Source organism: Ochotona curzoniae, unplaced genomic scaffold (genome assembly GCF_017591425.1).
Source record: "Ochotona curzoniae isolate NIBS_2020 unplaced genomic scaffold, NIBS_Ocur_1.0 scaffold_4701, whole genome shotgun sequence".
Lineage (NCBI taxonomy): Eukaryota > Metazoa > Chordata > Mammalia > Lagomorpha > Ochotonidae > Ochotona > Ochotona curzoniae.
In genome coordinates, this window is record NW_024467122.1 from 1,879,652 (window position 1) to 1,899,371 (window position 19,720).

The window sequence follows — 19,720 nt, forward strand, 5'->3', positions numbered from 1 at the left end:
CACAACCGCACGAGAGAGGCAACCCTCACAGCAACAAGAGGAATTCCTAACTTTAAAAGGACTCGCTGTCAGCTGGAAGCCTGGGGTTCGGGGCTGCTGTCTTGCCAGTGGTATTTTTGGCCTGGGCTTGGCTGTCTTGCTGGCTCCCATGCAGTGGACAGGCCAGGGGAATTGGGTTAGGGGACATGACAGGTGTGGCCCCCAGTAGGGGGCTGCACACCTGTGCCTGGGGGTGCTCTCAGGGGGACCTGCCCAGGAGCGCCTGGCAGGGCCCAAGTGGTTGGCACAGAAACCCTGCAGGTGTTTGGGGGAGGGGGCTTCTCAGGGGGCTTTCTCTTGGCCGTGTCGCTGAGTGCCCAGGAGAGAAGACATCGGGGTATGCAGCCAACCCTGGCTGGTGAGTGACTTCTTCCTTCTGGTGCTTCCTCCACGTCCTGAGCAGGACTCGTGCCCTGGCAGGCACAGCAGGCTGCTCAGAGCAGGAGGGAGATGGCTCCATGAGCCTGACAGGCTGCCGAGAGACGAAGAAGGGAGGGTGCGGGCCTGGGGTGAGCACTGGAGCCATCACCCTGCTTTGGGGACAGGGCCCCAAGTGGATCCCCAGAAGCCACAGAGCAAACCTGCCATCTCACAGGAGCCATGCCAAGTACAGGAGCGCCATCCACGGCCACGCACAGTGGATCATGAGCCTCAGCTTGGCTGCTGGTGTTGGGGGGACATGCCAGGTGTCAAGTGGACGCTGAGCTGGGCTGGATGGAGAGGGCTGCCCACCACCACCGCCTCTACCACCTGAGCCTTAGTCTTTTTTTTTGTTTGTTTTTGCATTTTTTTATTAATTGTATTGCATTATGTGACACAGTGTTATGGGCACTGGGATTCTCCCCACCCCTCCCCGAACCCTCTCCCCATGGTGGATTTCTCCACCTTGCTGTGTTACCACAGTTCAAATTCAGTTGTGGTTCTTTCATTGGAAATATTTACCAAGCATGAAGTCCAGTGTCTTATTATCCTAGTGGGTTCAACGATTTCTTGGTGAGACCATCTCTGGTCTGAAGGTAAAGCCAGCTAAGCTTCATTCCAAACGATTAAAGGCCCCGACGTGTCCTCAACAGCCATTTACAACCTCATGGCATCAACTGACATGACATTGATTAATAGTATGTTGATGGGGAAGATGTGGTTTCTTAACTACATTCTGTGACTTCTTCATAGACATTTCAATTTTGGTTTGTATTCAACCTGTTTCCATACAGTTATCAGTTTAGGTACAATACATTTTTTTTAAATTTAGGATGGGTGTGCAGAGAAATCCCCAATATCCCAGTGAGGCGTTACTAATCTTTGTGTCCCACCTAGTGAGGCCTGTTTGGGTCCATGCTGGCCGTCTCCTGTCTGATTCTAAGCTTTCCATGTTGTTGTCTGTCCATTCTAGATTTTTTGTTTGTATGTATATTTGTTTGTTTGTTTTGAGGGGTTACTGGAGCGATCCTAATAGTCACCGTGAGGGAGGGTGGGGACCCAGAGCCAGAGCCAGGCCAGGACCAGAGAGAGCTCACCTCCTTATTCCCAGAGGGAGTTTATTATTCTTCTGTCTCTGCAGATCGCTGAGCCTTAGTCTTAAGCAGAAACTGAGTTTGGAGTCCAGTGGGCAGTTTGTGGAAATGTTTTGCTGTCCAGCCACCATAGCAAGTACAGACACTCCCTGAAATCCACAACAGTCTGTGGTTCTCCAAGTTCATGCCCGGATGTGGGAGGGGAGGGGCATGCAGTGTGCTGAGCCTGCTGTCCCTGCATCCTGGGGAGCCCGCATGGGAGGTGGTCAGCTCTCACGAGACGCTGGAAGAACACTGGGAATACATTTAGCAGAGTAGCAAGCAGAAATAACTTGGTGTTAAAGCAGGACAGAGTTCGCAGCCGGAGAACAGAGGAGCAAATTTCACTTCATGAAACAGGCCGAGGAAAGGCTGCTTGGAAAGGTCAGGAGCAAGTTGAATGATGGAGAAGACCAGGAGACCACACTTCCCACAGCACACTCGGGCCTCCATCTCGCACCCATGACCTGCACACTTCCCACAGCACACTCGGGCCTCCACCCACTCACCCGTTCACCTGCTTGCCCCCAGGGCCACAACAGCTGCCACATCTGCCCCTGATGTGGCCGTTCATGACTCATCATCAGTCTGGCCAGGGCCGCTGCATGGCGTGCCCTGGAACCAGCCTGTACCTTTTAGTGGTGGGTGCTGAGTTTTCTCCGCTTGGCACAGTGGGTGGTTGGCATACGTCACAGGCAGCGGGGAGCCAGGTCTTCTGCTGGGGCACTGTGCAGTCCGCTGTGCTGGCACGCAGTGGACAGAGAGGAAGGTTCAGGGTGCGACTGATGCTGGGGACCTAGGCAGAAGGAGCTGGCCCAGGACCCCTGTCGGGGCAGAAAGCACACAGCCCCCTGAGCTTTGTGCGGGGAGAGCTGGGCGGGGAGGTTCAGCGTGTCCTACTCACTGGCTACTGCCAGGGACGCCCGGGCCTGTGGGCATAGTACCAACCCTAGGGGTAGGGGCGGGGGGATGTGGAGCTGGACAGTGGCCTGGCACACATGGCGTGTGCCCTCCTGGGCATGTCAGAGGTTTGCCCTGAGTGTGAACTGGAACCCAGGTCCTGGGAGCCCTTGGGGGCCACAGAGCGGCCTCCTGTCCCCTTTCCTCACTGGGCCTTCCAGCTGTGACTGTTCCGTGAAGACCACAGCTCCAGCAGCGTCTGACCCAGGGGCTCCAAGGAGGGAAATGCTTTGGGTGCAGCCCCCACCCCGGGGACAGCCATGAGAAGGATGCCCACTGGGACCCAGAGAGGATGGTGTCTTGCCTGTCCCTGGTACGAGGACCAGGAAGCTTGCATTTTCTTGTGCTGGAAGCAGGGCAGCATGGTAGGTAGGTGGGTGTGTGTGTGTCACCAGTCAGGCGAGCCCCTGAAATGCCTGTGGATCAGACAAATGTCCCTTTGGGGCCCGAGGGCGGCGTGTAAGTAAACACTGATTAACGGCATCCTGTTGCTGGGTGTTGCTGAGGGCAGCAGCGGGCGGCGGCCGCTCTTCTGGGAGAGATGCTGTCACTGCTGGCTGCCGCCGGCGGGAGGGACCCTGGGCCTGCGCACTGCCTGGCCTGCTGTGGCCGTGCAGAGGAGGGAGGGCAGGCAGGGTCACCTGGGGAACGCCAGAGTTAGGCCTGGATCCCAGCGCCGCCCTGCCCCGGCTCTGGCGATGTGGGCAGGAACCAAGCTGATGGGCGTGCCCACCGTGCACACGGTCATGGCCTGGGCAGAGTGCCAGGTGGACGTTTGTTTTTGAAAAATGGTGCTTTCTCATAAAGGAGTGTCCTCTCCCAGGAGGAAATGTGGAGACAATAAAAGCCCAGGAGGAAAACAAGCATGCCCCCCCCCACCTCTGCCGTCTCTCACGGGTTCCCATCTGCCGGTGGGTTGTTTCCTGGGGTTTGAGTGAAGGGAGGTGACGGCTTAGCCCAGGGCAGGGCTCGCCGCAGGAGCTGTGGTCCCACCATGCATGCTCTGCACAGGGGAGAGCTCCGTGGGTCTGTGGCTCTGTCACCCCGGCCACCAGGGGCTGCAGCCACTGCCCAGTGTGCAGGCCGTGGGTGAGGGATGGACGCTGTCCCGGGTTGTCCCAGGTGTGTCAATAGCCTGAGAAGTGACCAAGAATTCTCTGGTGGCGGATGGGCCCTGCTGCTGAAGCTAACCTACTGGGCTGAGAGGAGCAGGCAGACCAGCCGAGGGCTTCTGAACACATCGCCAAAGAGAAAGTGCGTCAGGGGGCCGAGGGTGCCGAGGGGGGCCGAGGGGGGCCGGGGGGGCCGAGGGGGGCCGAGGGGGCCGAGGGTCGCTCCGGAGGAAGTCCCCTGTGGATCATGACCTCCCCCATCATGATCAGGCCATAGCCCCCTCCATGTTGGGCAGCCAGTGGAACCTGGAGTGAGGAGGACGAGGGCTCGGTGAGGAAGGCAAGGGGGTGGGGAGCCCAGGCGGCATGACGTGGGTGCCCCCAGCAGATTCCACACAGAGGACAGAGGAGGCCAGGAGTGGCCATGGAAGCCTGCTGGCTCGAGACGCCCCTGTGCAGGAGCTGGGGCCACCGGGAGTGGGCAGGGCAGTCCGACAAGTGTCTACTGGGGAGCTGTTAGCTGTGCTGGGGCAGAGTAGGAGCTGGGTACTGGGGAGAACCCCCAGCCTAGAGGAGGCCACACCGTGCAGGGCCATGCCCAGGGCTAGTGGCCAAAAGCACAGGATTGGTTGGCACAGCAGAGGACGGGTCAGGCCCCAGCCCAGGGCCTTTGGGGTGACAGGTGGTTCTTGGAGAGTGGGGCCTGTGCTGATACCAGCCTTGGCCCACTGGGGACTGCTCTTACTCTCACTTCCTGTTTGCTTGCTGTGTGCTGGGGACCCACAGCCCCCGCTGTCACTCCTGGCACCTGCACTCCGGGCCTGCCTGGGGTGGGAGTGAAAGGGGTCGAACGAGAGGCATACTCCAAGCTGGTAGCTCCCAGGCACGTGGTTTCTGCAGCCACGGGCAGGGTGCCTAGGAGCACCGGTCACTAGGGTCCCTTCCGGGCAGCCACACAGGCCTGTCTTCCCCTTTGGTGGGCTCACATGTCCCCCGGAGTCTCCTGTGTGTACAAAGGCCCATGCCCAGATTGGCAGTGACTTTGGCACAAACCTCGAGGAGTCTGTGTGTGTCGACCTTGCACACACGGTGTCATGCACTGCCCGGAGGGGCCATCGCTCCTGCCCTCACGTGGCTAGACCGTGGCCAGTGCACATTTCTGCAGCACAACCGAGGGCAAGCGGAGAGAGCTCTCTGTATGCACAAAGAATACAGCAGCTGTGGGGCTGCGGCTCTGAGCACGCCCAGGCCAGCTGAGCGGTTAGAGCATCAGGACCCAGGCTACAGGCTGCTGCTTGTGGCTCCTAGTGCCTCCTTGCCTAAGATGCACCAGGAGCTTCCTGTAGGATGGCTCAGAGGGCGGCCGTGGCTAATGCTGCGACAACTGTACCGAGGGTCTGGCACCTGAGGCCTGACCCTGAAGGGTCCTGGGTGTGAGCCCCAACCTTCCCACCCAGCTGCCTCCTCCCCAAGTCCACAGGTGGAGAGGCCACAGTAGGAGAGGCAGCCCTGGGGTGGCTGGGCTCCAGACAGTGGCGCGTGTACCAGCAAGGTGGGGTCCTTGCAGGTGGCTGGGTGCAGGCTGCAGCATCAGCAGCTGTGCTCGCAGACACTGCCCGCACAGGCTGTAGACACAGCCACAGCCCAGGTCTTGCGCCAACACCACCAAGCTATGCCTGCAGCCCTTCGCTGGGCCGTGGGGCCATCCAAGGAAGACCCTGTCTGTGTGCTGATCTTCAGCCAGGTGTCTCACCATCCTGCCCCTGGCCACACTTGGACACCTGCCACGGGCTCTCCATTCATGAAGCGGTCCTGGCATTGGTGGTGGAAGCCATGATCTCTGGCTCCTTTGCCAGCCTGTGGCAGAAAAGCCGTCAGGGTTCTTTGTTCTCAAAGCACTGTTTCTGCTCCCACTACCGTCCACTTTGCGGAGGGTGGTGGGGCTGTGGTTCCTGAGAGCTACTTGTGGGGTCCCTCCTGCATGGAGGGTCAGTGACCCTCAGTTGTTCTGGAGAGGATCCCCAGCACCTCGAGAACACCCCTGGTTCTGAGCTCTGGTGTGACTCCCGCTGTGTATCTGCTGGTCCAGCCCAGCCGTGATCCTAGAGGGGTCACTGGGATGGCGAAGGGCATCTTCAGAGCCAGCGTCTGCATCACGTTGAAGTTCACACCATTGGCTTACCTGTCTTTCCCGTGAATGTCTCGATCATGCCACTTGCAGGGCGTGTCTGGGGGTGTGGGGTGCAGACCCGAACCTGTGTCCCTGCTGAGCTGGAGCACCTGGTTGGGGGGTATGCTGGCAGACCATGCGGACAGGGCAGTGGGGTCGTGACCGGAGACCAGTGTAGAGATGTGTGCTGTGTCCCTGGGGTGGTGGGGGGCAGGCAGAGGGCCAGGAGACTGGGGAGGGGGTTTTGCCTGGAGTCTCGCTGTTCTGCCACCTGGGCCTGTGAATCTGCATTGTCAGCTCCCAGCTGATGCTGAGGCTGCTGAATGGGGGCCATTTGTTGAAAAGTGTGCCATGCCAAGACAGTCATGCCCACAGCCGGCTCTGTGGGCTGTGCGGAGCCTGTGGGTCACAGGCAAGTCTGAGCTGAGGATCCATTCCGGGGAGCCTGGGGCTGTGTACCTGCTCTCTGAGCAGCACTCCCAGGTGACCGGCGTGTGCAGGGGTGTGGCCTCCTGAGTGTCCGTGTCTGTGGACTGTGGTGCTCTCACTGCGGATGACGTTTGCACGTCAGGCAGGTATGGGTTCAGTCCTGAGCCAGGCCTGTGCCCTGGGGAGGCAGCACTGACCTGGAAGCAGTCAGGCAGCAGGCAGGAATGCTGACAGGAAAGAAAGCCCCCCCACAGAGCCTCGTGTCGGACAGCTCTGTGGAGTGGGCTCCTTGCTTGCCGGTGGCTTAAATCGGCATAGGGGGTAAGTGACCAGAAGACTGGACAGAAGTCACATGTGTGTGATGGGGGGTGTGAATGCAGGCCCTGCTGAGAGCCAAGGCTGGCAAGGAATGGAGTGTGTGCAGAGATGGGCATGGTGAGGACCAAGAGGAATGTGGGCAGATATGGGCACAGTGAGAACCACAGATCATGGGCAGAGATGGGCACAGTGAAGACCATAGAGCGTGGGCAGAGATGGGCACGGTGAGGACCGCACAGCATGGGTATATGGGCACGGTGAGGACCACAGCGTGGGCAGAGATGGGCACGGTGAGGACCAAGAGGAACATGGGCAGAGATGGGCACAGTGAAGACCACAGAGCGTGGGCAGAGATGGGCACGGTGAGGACCAAGAGGAATGTGGGCAGATATGGGCACAGTGAGAACCACAGAGCGTGGGCAGAGATGGGCACGGTGAGGACCACAGAGCGTGGGCAGAGATGGGCATGGTGAAGACCACAGAGCGTGGGCAGATGGGCACAGTGAGGACCGCAGAGCATGGGTAGATGGGCGTGGTGAGGACCGCACAGCATGGGTAGATGGGCGCGGTGAGGACCACAGAGCATGGGTAGATGGGCACGGTGAGGACCACAGAGCATGGGTAGATGGGCACGGTGAGGACCACAGAGCATGGGTAGATGGGCACGGTGAGGACCGCACAGCATGGGTAGATGGGCATGGTGAGGACCACAGAGCGTGGGTATATGGGCATGGTGAGGACCACAGAGCGTGGGCAGAGATGGGCACAGTGAGGACCACAGAGCGTGGGCAGATGGGCACAGTGAGGACCGCAGAGCATGGGTAGATGGGCACAGTGAGGACCGCAGAGCATGGGTAGATGGGCGCGGTGAGGACCACACAGCATGGGTAGATGGGCGCGGTGAGGACCGCAGAGCATGGGTAGATGGGCACAGTGAGGACCACACAGCATGGGTAGATGGGCGCGGTGAGGACCACACAGCATGGGTAGATGGGCGCGGTGAGGACCACAGAGCGTGGGCAGATGGGCACAGTGAGGACCGCAGAGCATGGGTAGATGGGCACGGTGAGGACCGCACAGCATGGGTAGATGGGCACGGTGAGGACCACAGAGGATGGGTAGATGGGCGCGGTGAGGACCGCACAGCATGGGTAGATGGGCACGGTGAGGACCGCACAGCATGGGTAGATGGGCGCGGTGAGGACCACAGAGCGTGGGTAGATGCGCATGGTGAGGACCACAGAGTGTGGGCAGAGATGGGCACGGTGAGGACCACACAGCATGGGTAGATGGGCACAGTGAGGACCACAGAGCATGGGTAGATGGGCACGGTGAGGACCACAGAGCATGGGTAGATGGGCACGGTGAGGACTACAGAGTTGGACAGACGGGCACAGTGAGGACCAGGGAAGGGCTGTAGGCAAGGGGTGTTGTTTTGAGCCTGACTCGAGCCCGGTGGCATTGGATGTACTAGCCCGTGCTTGTCCTCGGAGACCAGAAGCTCAGGGGCACAGCCAGGAGGGCACAGCCAGGAGGGCACAGCCAGGAGGGCAGCAGAGGAGCTTCAGCGGGAAACTGGCACCTGCTCCCCGGCCTCACCCTCTCCCCTGCTGGCTGGAGCAGAAGTGCTTTGTGACGCGGTCAGATGCGCCCTGCAGTTCCGCCGAGCCGCTTTCTGATCGTCCAGATGTCCCTGCTATTTCTGGCGGGTGCCAGTTAGCGATGACCTCACAGGGTGTGACTTCAGCCAGCAGATGCCAGTGCCACCCCCTGGGCTTAAAGCCGTCTCCTGCCTCTGTCTCAGGGCCTTGGAGAGGGAGCAGAAGCCGTGCCCCCATGGTCACCGGCCACTTTGCCACTACGGGTCACCATGTGTCCTGGCCCCAGCTGCCCTTTGAGGTTGGCCTGGGCACTTATGGGAATGCAGCTTGGAGTGGGCGGCTGTTCCCACCAGGGTGTGTGCACCTGTCCTGCCCTGGGGGGTCGGGGCAGGGCTTGCGGTTGGTACCCTGAGCCTGGCTGCCCAAGCAGGTCCCTGGAGGAGCAGAGGACATCCCAGTGAATTCAAGAGCTGCTGTGTACGGTGGCCTTCCTGGGCAGAGCTGGCCGTGGCCTTCGGCCTCGTGTCTGCTTCTGTCATCTCTGTCCTGGCGATGTGGAGGGTGTCCCCTGTGAGTCTGCCCTTAGATGCCTCCTTGGGTGCAGGAAGGGAGAGAGCTGGGGTCTGGGGCCAGGCCCTAACTCCGACTTGCTACAGCGAAGCCTTCAGGAGTAGAGGGTGACCCTGCTCTGCAGCCACAGGCGCGGCTGTGGGCAGCACTGTACCAGGTGGCACTCTGTGGTCACAGGCGCGGCTGTGGGCAGCACTGTACCAGGTGGCACTCTGTGGTCACAGGCGCGGCTGTGGGCAGCACTGTACCAGGTGGCACTCTGTGGTCACAGGCGCGGCTGTGGGCAGCACTGTACCAGGTGGCACTCTGTGGTCACAGGCACGGTTGTGGGCAGCACTGTACCAGGTGGCACTCTGCGGTCACAGGCGCGGCTGTGGGCAGCACTGTACCAGGTGGCACTGCGGCCACAGGCGCGGCTGTGGGCAACACTGTACCAGGTGGCACTCTGCGGCCACAGGCGCGGCTGTGGGCAGCACTGTACCAGGTGACACTGAGGCCACAGGTGCGGCTGTGGGCAGCACTGTACCAGGTGGCACTCTGCGGCCACAGGCGCGGCTGTGGGCAGCACTGTACCAGGTGACACTGTGGTCACAGGCGCGGCTGTGGGCAGCACTGTACCAGGTGGCACTGCTCTGTGGTCACAGGCGTGGCTGTGGGCAGCACTGTAGCAGGTGGGTCACAGGTGCCGGCTGTGGGCAGCACTGTACCAGGTGGCACTCTGCGGCCACAGGCGCGGCTGTGGGCAGCACTGTACCAGGTGACACTGAGGCCACAGGCGCGGCTGTGGGCAGCACTGTACCAGGTGGCACTGAGGCCACAGGCACGGCTGTGGGCAGCACTGTACCAGGTGGCACTCTGTGGTCACAGGCGCGGCTGTGGGCAGCACTGTACCAGGTGGCACTCTGCGGCCACAGGCACGGCTGTGGGCAGCACTGTACCATGTGACATTGCCATCACAGGCGTGGCTGTGGGCAGCACTGTACCAGGTGGCACTCTGCGGCCATAGGCGTGGCTGTGGGCAGCACTGTACCAGGTGGCACTCTGTGGTCACAGGCGCGGCTGTGGGCAGCACTGTACCATGTGACATTGCCATCACAGGCGTGGCTGTGGGCAGCACTGTACCAGGTGGCACTCTGTGGTCACAGGCGCGGCTGTGGGCAACACTGTACCAGGTGGCACTCTGTGGTCACAGGCGCGGCTGTGGGCAACACTGTACCAGGTGGCACTCTGTGGTCACAGGCGCGGCTGTGGGCAGCACTGTACCAGGTGGCACTCTGTGGTCACAGGCGCGGCTGTGGGCAGCACTGTACCAGGTGGCTGGCGGGAGTTCCCTGGGATTTCCCTTCTGGGGGCACCAGCGCCTTGTGCAGGCTGCTCATCTTCCCTCCTCTTAAAATGCCACCTTGTGGCAGGATTTCAGCCTGTCAGCATGATGGCAGTGGCTGGCAGGCTGTGGCCATGTTCAGCCCAGGCTGTCCTCTGCCCTGACATCACAAAGCCGGGTAATGCTGGCGAGGCAGGCCGGGCTGCGGTCTGTGAACGTGGTCCCTGTCCTTGATGTGCGTGTGTCACTAGAAGACGTGTCTGTAAAGGATGTGCTCTCACTTATTTGACAGGCAAGGGGGCTGGGGGAGGGCAGAGCCAAGAGACCCCCTGCAGTCGACATCATTCCATCAAGGCCCATGAGACCAGGTCTGGGTCTAGCAGCAGCCAGCAGCCCCTCCAGGTCGCCACATGGGAACAGGGGCCCAAGGACTTGGGCTACCTGATGCTGCCTTCTCAGGCCCCTTAGCAACACACTGGATCAGAAGCAGAGCAGTTGAGCCCGATGTGGTAGCCTAGTGGCTAAATCCTCACCTTGTATGCACCAGGGTCTCCTAAGGGCTCTGGTTCCTGTTCTGGCTGCTCCGTTTCCCATCCAGCTCCCTGCTTGCATCCTGAGAAAGCAGTAGAGGACAGCCCAAAGCGTTGGGACCGTGCACCTGCATGGGAGACCTGGAAGACGCTCCTGGCTCCTGGCTTTGGATCAGCTGAGCTCAAACCATTGCAGTCGCTTAAGGAGTGAGTCAGCAGACTAAAGCTCTCTCTATCTCTCCTCTCTGTAAATTTGACTTTCCAATAAAAATAAATAAACCTTTTCAAGGAAGCAGTGGGGCCCGCATTGGCATGTCCCACAGGCAGTGGCTTGCACCGCCACACCACAGTGCCACACCGCAGTGCCAGCCTCTCCCCGATCCAGGGCCACGGGGCCGCTGTCAATGGGATGGCAGGCAGCGCGACGGGCCACGCGCCTTCACCTCAGCTGCTGAGGCACCTGGGAGTGTCCCCAGGAGTGTTCTCCGCCTGGCTTGGAGTGGTCAGGGCAGGAGGCTGAGGGACCCCGTAGGCAGCGCCACAGCGAGGGACTTGAGCCTGCTTCCGGGACGGGCAGTCTGGGCTGTGGCCCCACACAGGGGGCGAGGACAACCCTGAAGTCCGGGCAGCAGGGCACCCCGGTAGGGCCGCGTGCCTGCAGACGCTCGCTGTGCTGGCAGCGCTATCCCAGCTCACCAGGCAGCGCCTCTGGCCACCTGGGTCCTGGGATTTTCAGGCTGGGCGGGGGCTCTGGGGGAGGTGGGACGCAGTCTGTGGGGCTCTGGCCCTGCTCCTGGGTCCTCACCGGACACAGAGAAGGCGGCCCGTGCTGGCAGGTGCAGGCTGCACCCCAGCCCGTGACGGGGCCCCCTGAGGAGCCAGGAGGACGCCCCTGGGGCCACGCTGCTCACACACCTGGGTGGTCCTTGCGGCCTGCGATGGACCAGCACATCGCACAAGGTCTGCCATGTTCCCAAGAAAATGGATTTCACTTTGAACAGGGACCTTCTCCCCTTTTCAGGACATGCCCGCCCGTCCCATGGCACTGACCTCCAGGCCTCCGGCCCAGTGCTGAGTTAGACGCCAGGGAGGAAAGGAAATCTAGGAGGGCTCCTGGGGGGAAGAGGTGGTATTTAAGATGGACTTGAAAGTCAACCCGTCTTTGGGGCAGAGCTGGTAGCCTGGAGGAAAGGGAGACTGTGGGGTCGGGGCCTGGGGACTCCACAGCAGCTGGCACAGGCGGTTGCTGTGGATCTGGCGTGGTGAGCACTGTCCCAGCCCTGACCCAGCAGGCCTGAGCTCAGGTGTTACCCACGTCCAACCCTCGGCTGGGACGCGTTTCAGGGGCCGCCTGGTTCCCCAGGCCAGAAGGGAGAACCCCTGCAGGGTCATGAGCTGTCAGTCAACTGCACCACCCTCCCTGAGGGCTTGGAAAAATTCAGAACCCAGGAGAGCCGAGCCCTGCCCAGGTTACAGGCCAGGAGAGAGCCGAGCCCTGCAGAGGCCTTCGCTGCAAGTCCACATCTCTGCCAAGCCAGGGACGCCCTCTAGTGGACAAGAGCCAGGCTGGACCGTGCATGCACCTCTCCTCCCAGTTGCAGAAAAAGCTCCTTTAAAATATGTATATATTAGAAATATATAATATATATATTTATATAAATTTGGGAAGTGGAGCAGCCAAGGTATGAATTGGTGCCCATATGGGATCCCGACTCATATTTTTTAAGGTTTTATTTTATTTTTATTGCAAAGTTATACAGAGAAGAGGAGAGACAGAGAGGAAGATTTTCCATCCCATGATTCACTTCCCAAGTAGCCAAAGCTGAGCCCATCCAAAACCAGAAGCCAGAGTTTCTTCTGGGTCTCCCTCGTAGGTGCAGGGTCCCAAGGTTTTGGGTCATCTTCAGCTGCTTTCCCAGGCCACAAGCAGGGAGCTGGAAATGGGGCCACTGGAATTAGAACCGAAACCCATATGGGATCCCAGATATGCAAGGCGAGAACTTTAGCCACTAGGCTACCATGACGGGATGAGTCCTACATTTCCTGGCTGAACTGACTGCCACAGGCACCTGTGCCCAGTGTGAGAATGGATGGAGTCCTGGGGTGTGAGCATGTACTGGGTGTGGGTGAGTCCTGGGGTGTGAGCGTGTCCTGGGTGCGGGGAGTCCTGGGTGTGGGTGTGCCCTGGGTATGGGCATGTCCTGGGTGTGGGCATGTCCTGGGTGTGGGGTGCGTTCTGGGTGTGAGCCTGTCCTGGGTGTGGGCATGTCCTGGGTGTGGGGTGCGTCCTGGGTGTGAGCCTGTCCTGGGTGTGAGCCTGTCCTGGGTGTGAGCCTGTCCTGGGTGTGGGCGTGTCCTGGGGTGTGAGTGTGCCCTGGTGTGGGTGTGTCCTAGCTGTGGGTGTGTCCTGGGTGTAAGTCTTGGGTTTGGGCGAGTCCTGGGTGTGGGGAGTCATGGGTGTGGGCGTGTCCTGGGTGCAGGTGTGTCCTGGGGTGTGGGTGTGTCCTATGTGTGGGCGTGTATTGGGTGTGAGCCTGTCCTGGGTGTGGGGAGTCCTGGGTGTGGGCGAGTCCTGGGTGTGGGCCTGTCCTGGGTGTGGGGGAGTCCTGGGTGTGGGCATGTCCTGGATGTGTCCTGGGTGTGTCCTGGGTTTGGGCCTGTCCTGGGTGTGGGTGTGTCCTGGGTGTGAGCCTGTCCTGGTGTGGGAGTGTCCTGGGTTTGGGCGTGTCCTGGGTGTAAGTCTTGGGTGTGGGCGAGTCCTGGGTGTGGGGAGTCATGGGTGTGGGTGTGTCCTGGGTGCGGGTGTGCCTTGATTGTTGGGTGTGAGCCTGTCCTGGGTTTGGATGTGTCTTGGGGTTGTGGACTGTCCTGGGTGTGGGTACGTCCTGGGTGTGGGCGAGTCCTGGGTGTGGGTGTGTCCTGGGTGTGGGCATATCCTGGGTGTGAGCATGTCCTGGGTGTGGGCGAGTCCTGGGTGTGGGGCCTGTCCTGGGTGTTGGCATGGCCTGGGATGTGATTCTGTACTTGGTGTTGGCGGGTTCTGTTTGAATTTGCCTTTGGGTTGGTCAAGTTTGTGCCACCACCAGCTGGCAGGCACGTGGAGCTTGGAGGTCAGCCCTGGGCTCTGTCCACTTGTAAGAAGAGGAAGGTAAAGGCTCTGAGGGACAGGACATGGCTGCAGCCAAGCAGCAACAGTCCCCGAACAGGACAAGGACACTGGCTTCCCAGGGGTCTCTCCCCTCCCTGAACTAGCCCAGAACAGACCTGTGGCTCCCTTAAAAACTTGTGCCAAGTCCCTCTTGGTGCCAGGATCCCTGTAGCCCCTGCCAACCTGGCCCTCAGGTGCCCCCCAGTGCAGCCCAGGGGATTCTTGTAGCACCCCTATTTTCAGACTGCCAAGGCATGGCCCGACATGACCAGGGCCAGGAGTCTGCCCACCTGCAGCCACCAGGGGCTCCACCCTCGGAACCTAACACGATGTCACTCTCATCCCCCAAGGACACCTGAATCAAATTCAGTTTCCACTGTCAGTACGTTTACAACTTTGCCATTCAAAGTCCTGTATGAATTTGGGGCACCGAATTTCTGGGCATTGGTGCCAGGGATGCCAGGAATGCCAGCAGGGCTGCCAAGAATGCCCGAGGCAGGAGAGAGCCGTGTTCCTGTGCCTTGGGCTCCCGCCTCGGGGGACAGTCTGAGCAGGCATGCTGTTGCTGGGTATCTCCAGGGCCGTACCTGTGGCCTGTGGCCATGTCCACCCACAGCCTGGACCAGGGATGCCACTGTTCAGGTTCCCAGAGCAGGGATCTCTTGGTGGGAGCACTCTGCACCTGCCCCCTCCTGGCCGCCCTCCTCCTGTGCACCCCGCAGAGGGGCCGAGGCTCTGTTGGCAGATGCCACCCCACTTCCGGCCCAGCTCCTCCAGTGGCCCTGACCAAGCTTCCGCCAAGCAGCGCTGGCCCTGTTGCAGGGGTTTGTGGGTTCGGGGCAGGCTATAGGGAGGCAGCGGTCAAACCTGGAGACGGCCCGGGCTAGAGCAAGGCCTTGGAGGTGAACCAAGTCCTGTACCGACACTTCACACCTCCCTTCATGTCCCTGCTGCCGTCCTGACCGGGTTCACTGTGGGCTCTGTGGGTTGGGACGATGCCAGGCCTAATGCCAGTCCTGCTCCTGTGGTTTCTCTCCTCTTCCCAGTGTAAGCCTGGCACTCCCCTAAGGCTGGGAACTTGATTGTTGGATTCAGCACTGAACCCTCCCCACTGCTCCTGTCCCCCGCCCCCAGAAGAAAAGTGCTTGGCACACAGAAGGAGCTCAGTAGGCATCCGTTGGATGTGTGTCCAGGTGGTCCATGATGGTGTCACCGAGAGAATCAGAGGTCCTATGACCTTTGACCCCACCGTGAAGCTGTGGGCACCTGCCCTCAGGATGTCTGCCGGGGTTGGAATTGGCCAGCTCTTGGCAGTCTCCACCTGGTAGGCAGCTCCCTAGGGTAAACTCTTGTTACTTGCTCCCGCCCCAGCCCCTAGTGGGGTTCAGCTTGCTGGAGAACAGCCTAGGGTTTGTTTGGGGCACAGCAATTTTCCAGAATGATCCAAAGGGACTATGCAAACTTCCAGGGACCAGGACGCACAGACCACATGGCAAGTGGAATTAGTTTCTTTTGATGCAACAAAATGAAACTCAGATGTGTTTTATCTTTAACTCCCAGTGTCCACAAACCTTTGCGGCCACCGTGTCCTTCAGCACGCGCCCGGGCTGGCCTCTCGGGCCCTCGGGAAATGCCATCCCAGATCCGCTGCCGCACACAGAGAACCAGGCGCAGTCACTGGACACCTGCTTGACTGATCTCCGAGCATGCCGGGCCGAGAGCGTTGCTGCTGGCTCCACTTAGCGCCCGTAGACAGTTCATTGCGTTTGAAAAGATGTGTGCCTTAGGTTTGCTTCCTTGCCAAGTTTGTATAGTGGGCACTGAGGCATCTTAGCCAGCTGCGAACGTAGCTACATAAAGCCAGATGAACTGAAAGCAAAGCCGTAAGTCCTCCTGGGCTGGTGTTGTGCTGTCGCAGGTGAAACTGCTGCCCATGGTGCCGGCATCCCGCTGGGCTCTGGTTCAAGTCCCGCTGCTCCAGTGCCAGACCTGATTTTAGAATTCTCGCAGAAACAAACTTACCATTCTAGTCTGCTTTCCATGAACTCATTTCTGAAGGATTTGTTGGATCTGTGTGAAAGGCAGAGAGGGGTCTTCCATCCATTGATTGATTCCACCAAATGCCCATGGTGGCCAGTGCTGAGCTGGTGAAGCCAGGACCCTGAAGCCCCATCTGGTTCCCCGTGTAGACAGCAGGTACTCACTTGCTGCTCTCCCAGGTACATCAGCAGGGAGCTGGATCAGAAGTGGGGCAGTGGGGCATTACACACTGCTTTGAGGTGCGATGCCAACGCTGCATGCCGTGGTTGCACCTGCTGTGCTGTACAGGCGGTGGCCCCTTCCCGAGGACGCGGTGCAGTGTCCCAGGCAGTGGGTTCTGGTGTGCAGCGTTCCCCTCAGGGCTGTTGGCTGAACTGTGTCTGTGGGACCAGCCGTCCTGCTGACCCACAGAGCTCAGGCCTGACTGGCTGCTCTTGCACGTCGGCTTTGCTAACCCCTCTTCCCGTCTCCTGCAGGCATCCTGTTTACGATGCTGGTGTTCGGGCCGGCCTGTGGCTTCATCCTGGGCTCGTTCTGCACCAAAATCTACGTGGACGCCGTCTTCATCGACACAAGTAAGCAGCCTGGGCATGCGTATACCCTGATTCAGCTGCCTGGCTGGGACCAGTCAGCTGCGAGCGATTTTAACCCTTCGGGGAGGTCGGGCATGGGGACTTCCAGCCTGAACTCTCTTGAACACTGTGCCAGTCGACACAAGGTGAGAACTGTGTTGGGAGGTGAGGGGTGTTCGTGCCCCCTCGGGGCCAGCCCCACAGAGGGGAGACTGGGTCCTGGGAGCTCTGTGAGGGAGTGTGCCCCACTGTGGCCTCTGCACATGGCCTGCACAGTCAGGGAGGTGGCCATGTGCACTGGCTGGTCGCTGCTGTCCCCGGCAGCAGGATCTGGGATGCCCAGGGCAGCGTCAAGACCCCTGTTCACTCACTCCAGCTTTTAGCAGCCTTGAGGCGGGGAGCTGAGCCTGCTTCTGGTGTCCACCTGCTGGTGGTTCCCCCAGGCCTGGAGCGGGTGACAGCCCTGGTCGCAGCGGCAGTGTCCCCTTGGTCGGGAGGTAGCCCAAGGCCACAGTCAGGAGGACATGGTGTCAGAGACCATCGGGGCCACAGCCGCCATGTGAACAGAACACTTGCTGTCCTGCAGGTGAGCAGGAGGAGGGGTCCGGGGCCTGTTCCATGCAACGTGCCTGGGAGCCCCCTCCCCACGCTGATCTGACAGCACAGTCCGCGGGGACCCCACTCCATTCGTCATCCCCTCAACAGTGTTAAATGCCCTAAGTCACCCAGTACAGTGCTCGCAAAAGCCGGGTCACTCCTCGACCCACCCCGTGCATCCCACTGATGGGTGTTCTTGTAGCTGGTGAGCGGAGGGTGCAGTCGTATGCCACATTGTCTATACCCTGAACGTGCTGGAGGAGCTCGGGCACTGCCAGCAGGACTGGATGACCTGGGAAGCCAGGCCCCCTGACCACTGTGGTCTGAGCAGCCTGTGGCTGCAGCCCGCAGGAAGGCCACCAGGGAGAGCCAACTTGACCACGTGCCTGCCAGTGTCCAGCTTGTACCAGGTCACGCCTGCCAGGGCCAGCCTTGAACCCAGGCCTGTGGGTGCCATGTTCTGAGCTAGAGAGCACCTCTCACTCAGGTGCCCCAGGGAGGGGACATGCCAGAAGTAAGGGGTGTGGCTGCACAGCAGACAGCGGAAAATGGAGCCCAAAGAGAAGTTTATTTGGTGCAAAGAGAATCAAAATTCACGCATACTAGGGGTTTCCAAGATTATATGCAAATGTGCATATGAAAAACACTACTGTTTAAAGAAATGCATTTGGAAGGTAGATCTCCCTCCCTCGGATGCCCACAGCAGCCAGGGCTGAGCAGGAAGGGGTGAGAGCAGTGGTCCCTGGCATGCTAGCGTCCACCCCTGCTGGCGGGGATGGCGCTCTGTGCAGGCAGCCTGATCAGCGAGGCTTCCACAGGGAAGGAGGGAACCACTGCATCCTGTGAGTGCTGACTTGAGCCAGCAGAGGGCAGCAGAGCCCTGTCTGTGCCACAGTTTTCCAATTTCTAGTGGTTTCCTTGTTCCTTCTCCAGGCGGGGCTGTACTTAAGAGGAGGGGTCTTCCCCATTGTCCTCACACATCCACAGCAAGGACCCTTGCCATCATTATGACAGTGGGGGGTTCTGCCTTAGCTGGGTGTCCCTGGCCTGGGACTGTGCTGTGTTGCAGGTGCTGGTAGGGGGCATGGAGGGGCAGCCTGCCTGCCGTGGCTGAAGAGGCTGCATGGGGGGAGGGTTCCCTGAAGCCCACGCCCCCAACCTGTGCTGGAAGCATCTATCCTACAGGAGAAGGGGTAGGCAAGGAAGACCCCCAGACCTGCTGCTCTGCAGGGCTGTCATAGCTCCTCCACGCCGGGCCTGGGTCTGGGAGCTGGGGAGGTGGGTGTGGCCAGTGGGAGCAGGTGCTGGTACGTGGCTCGTACCAGTGAGGAGCCGGTGTGCGGACACCCTGAGAACTCCAGGGAAGTTCCTCGGCGTCCACAGCTGTAAGGGACCCCCAGCCCCTGTCCGACCCCAGGCCCCGCTCCTCGCACGGCACTTTGCGCCCTCACATCTCAGCTGGGCCGGACGCTGCCCGTGCTATGGCCGTGACCTGCCCTGCAGTGGCAGGAGCCCTTACCCCAAGCCAGGGTGGACATCAAGGTGGGGCTGGGGGCAGGCAGGGGGTAAGTCCCTGCTTCTGCACGCCTCGTCCAGTTCTTCAGGATCTATCTGAACTCTGGGGCGTGACTCAGTGACAGTGGTCACCCCCAGGTCCTGGCACCTGAGGGCAGAGACCCTCAGCCTCTTGAGAAGGGACAGGGCTGTCCCCCGGTGGGTCCCCCTGCAGCGTGCAGCAGCAGAACTCAGGGTGTGTGCTGTTGTCCTCAGGAGAGGGTCCTCTTGTGACCATGAGCGACCCCTCCCTAAGCCACACTCACTGCCCATGGACTGGGGTCAGATGTGTGGGACAGGGGACTTCTTGTGGCTGGCCCAGGTGCCCATGACACCATGCTCCAGTTGTGGAGATGAGGAGGGGGTACTCAGAGCCGCTGCTGCAGCCAGGCCTGCACGCTGGTCACCGTTGCGGACGCAGGCCAAAACCCTTGCTCAGCCCCACCCGCGGAGCCGGTGGTCATCCTCAGTGTGTCCTGGCTCTCTGGGACTGTGACGTGGAGAGAGGTGCAGTCCCTCCCAGAGAGGCCACAGTGAGGCCCCTGGACTGAGCTCCTGTGTCCCACCCCACCGCACAGCCAGCCTGCTGCTTCCCACCCATGCTCCATCCTGACGTCCCACACCTGGGCATCCTCACCCAGGGCGCAGGGGCGTTTTCATGCCTGGAGCAACGCTGCCTCACGACAGAACAGCCCTTCTGTCTGGCATGCCTCGTGATCTCCTCTGCCTGCTAACCTCTGGCTGCTCTAGAGCCCATTGTGCAGCCCGCGGGCAGAGGGGGCAGGGCCACAGCTCTAGAGCCCATTGTGCAGCCCGCGGGCAGAGGGGGCAAGGCCACAGCTCTAGGACCCTCTGTGCAGCCCGCAGGCAGAGGGGGCAAGGCCACAGCTCTAGAGCCCATTGTGCAGCCCGCGGGCAGAGGGGGCAGGGCCACAGCTCTAGGACCCTCTGTGCAGCCCGCGGGCAGAGGGGGCAAGGCCACAGCTCTAGGACCCTCTGTGCAGCCCGCGGGCAGAGGGGGCAGGGCCACAGCTCTAGGACCCTCTGTGCAGCCCGCGGGCAGAGGGGGCAGGGCCACAGCTCTAGGACCTCTGTGCAGCCCACGGGCAGAGGGGGCAAGGCCACAGCTCTAGGACCTCTGTGCAGCCCGCAGGCAGAGGGGGCAAGGCCATGGCTCTAGGTGCCTGTCATCAGTTTCCATTC

At 60.6% G+C, this 19,720-nt stretch overlaps 1 protein-coding gene across 3 annotated transcripts in view; it reads left to right on the forward strand.

The window, feature by feature from the left end:
• The window catches only part of SLCO3A1 (solute carrier organic anion transporter family member 3A1), a 115,614-nt gene that overhangs the window by 67,932 nt on the left and 27,962 nt on the right, over positions 1-19,720 (forward strand). For all 3 annotated transcript variants that reach the window (XM_040968810.1, XM_040968812.1, XM_040968811.1), the window contains exon 3: positions 16,271-16,369. In XM_040968810.1, the coding sequence (XP_040824744.1) occupies positions 16,271-16,369 (99 nt within the window). The remainder of the gene's footprint in view (positions 1-16,270; positions 16,370-19,720) is intronic.